Source organism: Alligator sinensis, unplaced genomic scaffold (assembly GCF_000455745.1).
Source record: "Alligator sinensis unplaced genomic scaffold, ASM45574v1 scaffold1758_1, whole genome shotgun sequence".
NCBI classification, from domain to species: domain Eukaryota; kingdom Metazoa; phylum Chordata; order Crocodylia; family Alligatoridae; genus Alligator; species Alligator sinensis.
The window spans coordinates 5,852-11,564 of record NW_005843896.1 but is presented as its reverse complement, the minus strand read 5'-3'; the positions used below and the strand labels follow the sequence as shown (position 1 = coordinate 11,564).

Below are 5,713 nucleotides of genomic sequence, written 5' to 3'. Positions count from 1 at the left end.
GGCCAAAAGGGACTTGGGGGTCATGATTGACCACAAGATGAACATGAGCCACCAATGATGTCACAGCTGGTAAAGCGAACAAAACTCTGGCTTGCATCCATAGATGCTTCTCAAGTAAATCTCAGGATGTCATCCTCCCACTGTACTTGGCCTTGGTGAGGCCGCAGCTGGAGTACTGCATCCAATTTTGGGCTCCACTATTCAAGATGGATGTGAAGAAGCTTGAAAGAGTCCAGAGGAGAGCCACGCACATGATCGGAAGGCAAGAGAACAGGCCTTATGAAGAGAGGCTGAGAGCCATGGGACTCTTCAGCCTGGAAAAACGCAGGTTCCAGGGGGACCTGGTGGCAGCCTATAAGTACATCAGGGGCGTGCATCAGGATCTGGGGCAATGCCTGTTCACCAGAGCACTCCAACTAAGACACTCCAACTTTTTGGACTAAGCTGGTCCAAAAGTCACAAACTCCTCCAAGATCATTTTAGGCTGGACATAAGGAAAAACTTCTTACTGTCTGAGCCCCCAAGGCCTGGAATAGACTGCCCCCAGAGGTGGTGCAAGCACCAACTCTGGACACTTTCAAGAAACGTTTGGACGCTTATCTTGCTGGGACCCTTTGACTCTAGGTGACTTCTGCCCCTGGGGCAGGGAGCTGGACTCTTTCTTTCGAGGTCCCTCCCATCCCTAATGTCTATGAAATCTATGAAACTGGAGGTGGGGGGTGTAGAGCAGCACCTGATGGTTTGCGGCACATGTACATGTACCCCAGAGGGCAGGAACATGTGACCCCAGCCTCTTCTGCTCCTCCCACCCCACTCCTACCCACTCAGAGCCGAATAGGGAGTTTTGGTGAGTTGTTGGGGAGGCGGGAGGTAAGTGGCGGTGCTGACTTGGCCCACAACAGCTGATCAAGACTCCCTATGTGGCCCTCAGGCCCAAATAATTGCCCACCTCTGGGCTAAGGTGTGAAAACCCCCATATAAAATGTCTATAGAAATGAGTGAGCCTTAGGAAATGTTGGACTTCCCTCTTGTGCGGTGACTCACTCGATGACTGCAATTACCATGTGTGGGTCCATGCTCAGGCCCTTGGGAGAAATGATATATCCCAGAAATTCAGTTGAGGTTTTATCAAATTCACATTTCTCGAGCTTGGCATATAAATGGTTTTCCTGGGGCCTCTGTAAAACCTGTCTACGTGATGGGTTGGGTCATCAGAAACAACATTAAATGTTGTCTAGGCAGATTATGACAAACTGATCCAGCATGCCCCCAAAAGTGCCATTAGCAAAATGCTGGAATACAGCAGAGATATTACAAAGCCAAAAAAAGGCATGGCCATATATTCAAAATGCCCATAACAGGTCCAAAAAATGGTTTTCCATTTGTCCCTCTCTTGTATTCAGACCAAATTGTGGGCCTGTAACAGGGGGCCTTACATAACCTGCACCATTTCAGCAGAGACTGCCTCAGTACTACAGGTCACACAGATCGACAGCTTTCTCCAAGGGCTGGCCCCTCATTATTTTTAATTTATACAATAGGAACACCTAGGGTTTGTAATAATGAAGAATTGTGGAGGCATAATATAGACGAGTCACAGAGAGAATAGCCTGGCTTACAATGTAGGTGTCAGGCAGCAGAGTCAGGAGCATGGGCTGCACAAATGGGGTGTGGATGAGGTGGTAATAAAATGGAACATAGCATGGAAGCAGCAGTCGCAGCCCATTGCTGCCCACCTTCAGTGACTTCTCGGACAGACTCTGTTTTTTTCACCTATCTGCTCTCCTACTTCCCTGAACACCCACTGTTCTTGCCTGAGAATTACTATAGCGCAGAAAGGAGACAGCTGGACCAGGATGTGTGAATACTACTTGTTCCGCCTGGAAAGGATCGCTGTGTTAGTATCGATCCAGTCCCTGCAGAGCAGGAAGTTTCTCTTAACCTTCTATCATGCCTGGCACCCAGAGCCAAAAAGCAGCTTTATGTATTGTACGGAGGTACATAAGGTCTTTTCTATGAAGGAACGATATATTTATTTATTTATTTTTTGCTACAACTATACCAAAAGTGTGTGGTCACATTGCTCCGTATGCACTAGCTGAATCCACTTCCCTTGTGAATCCTTCTCTCTGCAGAGCTTTTAGAAATGTTTCGCAATACTAACTACCTACGGACAGACCGTCTATCATAGTCTCTAGTCGTGCATGATGTCTCTGCATGCGCAACTGTCTCTGCACATACTGAAGTGTTCTCCAAGATTTATCTAGATGTTAATCAGTACTAGATGTTAATCAGTGACTCGTATTATTGGATGAATAATCAGAGGACAATACAGCACTGCCTATTTCTGAGGTGAAAAAGTGCAAGCTCTGTCTTCACTTCTTTTCCCCTCAGTAAATTCTGACTAACAAAGACTCTTATTAAATCAAAGGGAGACTGCAAGGAACCCACAGAGCAAAGATGCTGTTTATTATGAATCCACCCAGTGCTCTCACACGCTAAATGCCTGCATTCCAATTAAAAAGAAGAAACAATCATTTTTAAATAACAAATCTGAACTAGTTTCTGAACGTCTGATGTGAGGAAATAAAACCTTGTGCTTGTTCTTCCACTGCTAGGAATTGCTGAAATAAAGAATTCTCATTTTTGAAAAAAGTCCACTCATTCTCTTTATCCTTTTTGAGACTTCCTGAAGCAGTAGCTGTTCAATGTGCTTCCCATATTGCTTCTTTCAGTGGAAATTTGCTGCATCCTGGCACTGAAGGTATTTGCAGTACCTAGATATCATTAAGTTTTACCTTCTTTCAGGACAAAACACACAAAGCCAGTGCTCAGTAAAGCCTTGGCCATGGGACTGAGTGTCCTTATGCAGATCTGGAAGACTTCCAGACCTCCTGGTGGCCTCCCTTTCCTTGCCGTTTCTCAATAGACAATGATGTCCTCATGCCTGTGACAGCGGTTTGATCAGCCCGTAGTCCATGCACTTCACAAGGTACACACGAGCTGCGTCAATAGCATGCTGTATTTTGGGGTCATCTTTTTGTTTGCCAACGACTGTCAGGATCTCCAGGAGCTCACTCTCTACCAACTTTTTGGTGAGCCTTGGCCATGGGACTGAGTGTCCTTATGCAGATCTGGAAGACTTCCAGACCTCCTGGTGGCCTCCCTTTCCTTGCCGTTTCTCAATAGACAATGATGTCCTCATGCCCGTGACAGCGGTTTGATCAGCCCATAGTCCATGCACTTCACAAGGCACTCACGAGCTGCGTCAAGAGCATGCTGTATTTTGGGGTCATCTTTTTGTTTGCCAACGACTGTCAGGATCTCCAGGAGCTCACTCTCTACCAACTTTTTGGCGAGTTCTTTGTCAGCGCTGATTAGGTTGTGAGCAACAACCAGCCCACGGTGCTGAACATCCACACTGTCCTGCAAGCAGAGCCTCTGCAGGATTTCCAGCCACTGAATTGTCTGAACGGAAGGAAAAAAAACTGTGAATGACCAACTGGAGATGTTTTATATTATGGGAAAATCTCAGTTAAGAGCACAAGGTTGGCCTGCCACTAGGTAAGGTCCTTTTCAGTGGGGAGAAAGTGGTCACTTAAGACAGGAACAATTGATGCTAGCCCGTGAAAATTTCTCTCTGTTCCCATGAGAGCTCATCCCCCATCAAGCTGTTATGCTAGATGGTGTCTTCTGACTGTAGAAGAACAAATTCCTTTCCACAGTTTTGTTGGAAAAGACCTGGCAGAGTTATCACAAATGTGGGGCCTTTAACTGATTCTGGAGCTATGTGACCTGAGGGAGCAGGGTAGGGTTACTAGGCTGCTTAAACAGCTGGCATAACCAGACAGCAGGGAACTACATTTACATTTCAAAGCAGAACCTGCAAGGGGTGAGAGACTGGAATACATGAGAAGAGGCAGAGGCAGAGAAGATTCTTTGGGTAAATGTGAGATCTTTTATTAGACCAACTAATAGTTGGAAAATTGTTCTTTGCAAGCTTTTATGCGCAAACACCCCTCTTCAGGCATAGGGAGAGAGCCTGAAGACGGGTGTTTGGGCCTAAAAGCTTGCAAAGAACAATTTTTCCAACTATTTAGTTGGTCTAATAAAAGATATCACATTTACCCAAAGAACCTTGTCTGCCTGTGTCCTTAGACCATCACGGCTACAACCAACACCCCTGAGAAGAGACAAAGACACTGAATGAATTAGTTGTGTGGGGTATGCAGTACATGATGGACTGGACATGAGAAGCATGTTATGATCAAGGCACTCAAGGGGGAGCAGGTGGTGCAAATTCACCTCTAAAAACCCAGGCAAAGATGAAGCCTGTGGGATCTCCTCCTTATCATCTAAGATGACCTGCAGATCCCCCGGAGACTTTGAGACATTCTGCCCTCAGGATTATGTAAGAGCTATGCAAGGCTTTCTGTTGTCTCTCTTTGGCTTATTACGTTTCGTTTCAAGTTAGGATAAGTTGTGTGTGCTGTCACTGTGTCTTACTGGACTGTGTCTTAGCTTGGCAGAATTTTTCTGTTGTCTTTGTTACATACTTGAAATTCCAAATTGCTGTACTCAATTAAACGCTTTCTTCAGAGAACAGACTATTCTTGTTCAAGCATTTATGAATTTAGTGTCACTACCTAAAGTCTAATATTAAAGTCTGGTAACAGTTTGCTTTTGAATCACTGATAGCTAAATTGAGAAATGGAGATATTAGGCCCATGGAAACAGAGGCTGAGCAAGCAGCCTTCATCAGCCTGTCTTGCTTTAGTTCTCTGCCCAGGAAAGCACTTTGATAATGTCCTTTAATTCTTCCTGCTTTTCCAGCCAAGCACTTCTGTACTGTTCTGCCAGTCACCTGAATCCTGACTTTAGCTATCACCAGTGATTCAAAAGCAAACCTTTACCAAACTTAACATTAGGTAGTGGCACTGAATTCATGGATATTTGAACAAGAATAAATCCAGGTTGCTATGGAGTTCTGTGCTCACACCATTCAGTCTTTGGGAATCAGATTTCACTCCTTACCACTTGAGTCATTTTATAGCAGAGTTTCTTCTGTGCTGCTGTCAGCATGGCCAAAGCTCCCGCAGCTGCTTTCTGGACCTTCTCATCATCCTCACTACATAGTAACACAATCAGCTTGAGTCTGTCATTTCCACCAGCCACAAACCACTCTTGAACCTGAACAAGAGGGAGTGAAAAGATGGGTAAGCTGAATGAATGGCAAAGCTGATGGGATTTATACTGAAATCATAGCTTCACAAGCCTTCAAATTAAGCAGTTGAACTAGAAATAGCATTCAGACAAGTTACAGGAATTGCCACACTAGATCAGACTTGTGAACCAGGTGATTTGGTATCTTGAATGAAACCGTGGTCAACACTAGAAGCTTCAAAGACAAGTAAAATAAAACCCAATAGGGAGAGGATGTGGATAAGCTATGTCCAATCAGAGTCTCCCAATAGTTCAGGTTGTTTTAAACCACAAAAGATAGCATTTACATTATTTCCAAAACATGCGACCTGAAGAAGACTGTCCTGCATTCGAAAGCTTGTCTAACACTATCCCAACTATGCATTTGCTTCAATAAAAGATATCACCCTAAGGAATCCTTTCCTCAAAATATTTTAAGGCACTGAGTTGACTGGGTTAAACCTATTGCAACTAGGTTGCATGACTGCTGCCCTTCATTTAAGATCACTGC

The 5,713-nt window shown here is 44.7% G+C and overlaps 1 protein-coding gene across 1 annotated transcript; it reads right to left on the bottom strand.

The window, feature by feature from the left end:
• Window positions 1-2,447: 2,447 nt before the first annotated feature.
• Window positions 2,448-5,210, bottom strand: LOC102383524 (protein unc-45 homolog B-like). The gene is made up of 3 exons (XM_025195806.1): window positions 5,035-5,210; window positions 3,346-3,468; window positions 2,448-3,085 (listed from the first exon to the last, which is right to left on the bottom strand). Exons 1-3 carry the CDS (start codon window positions 5,080-5,082, stop codon window positions 2,942-2,944), a joined length of 315 nt encoding a protein of 104 aa, XP_025051591.1. The 5' UTR covers window positions 5,083-5,210; the 3' UTR covers window positions 2,448-2,941.
• Window positions 5,211-5,713: the final 503 nt, after the last annotated feature.

Coding starts and splice junctions, on each gene's coding strand:
- LOC102383524 (XM_025195806.1), bottom strand. CDS start 5,082: ATGCTGACAGCAGCACAGAAGAAACTCTGCTATAAAATGACTCAAGTG. Junction 3,469..5,034: donor GCTATAAAATGACTCAAGTG/GTAAGGAGTGAA, acceptor CCTTCCGTTCAG/ACAATTCAGTGGCTGGAAAT. Junction 3,086..3,345: donor AAGAACTCGCCAAAAAGTTG/GTAGAGAGTGAG, acceptor ACCAAAAAGTTG/GTAGAGAGTGAGCTCCTGGA.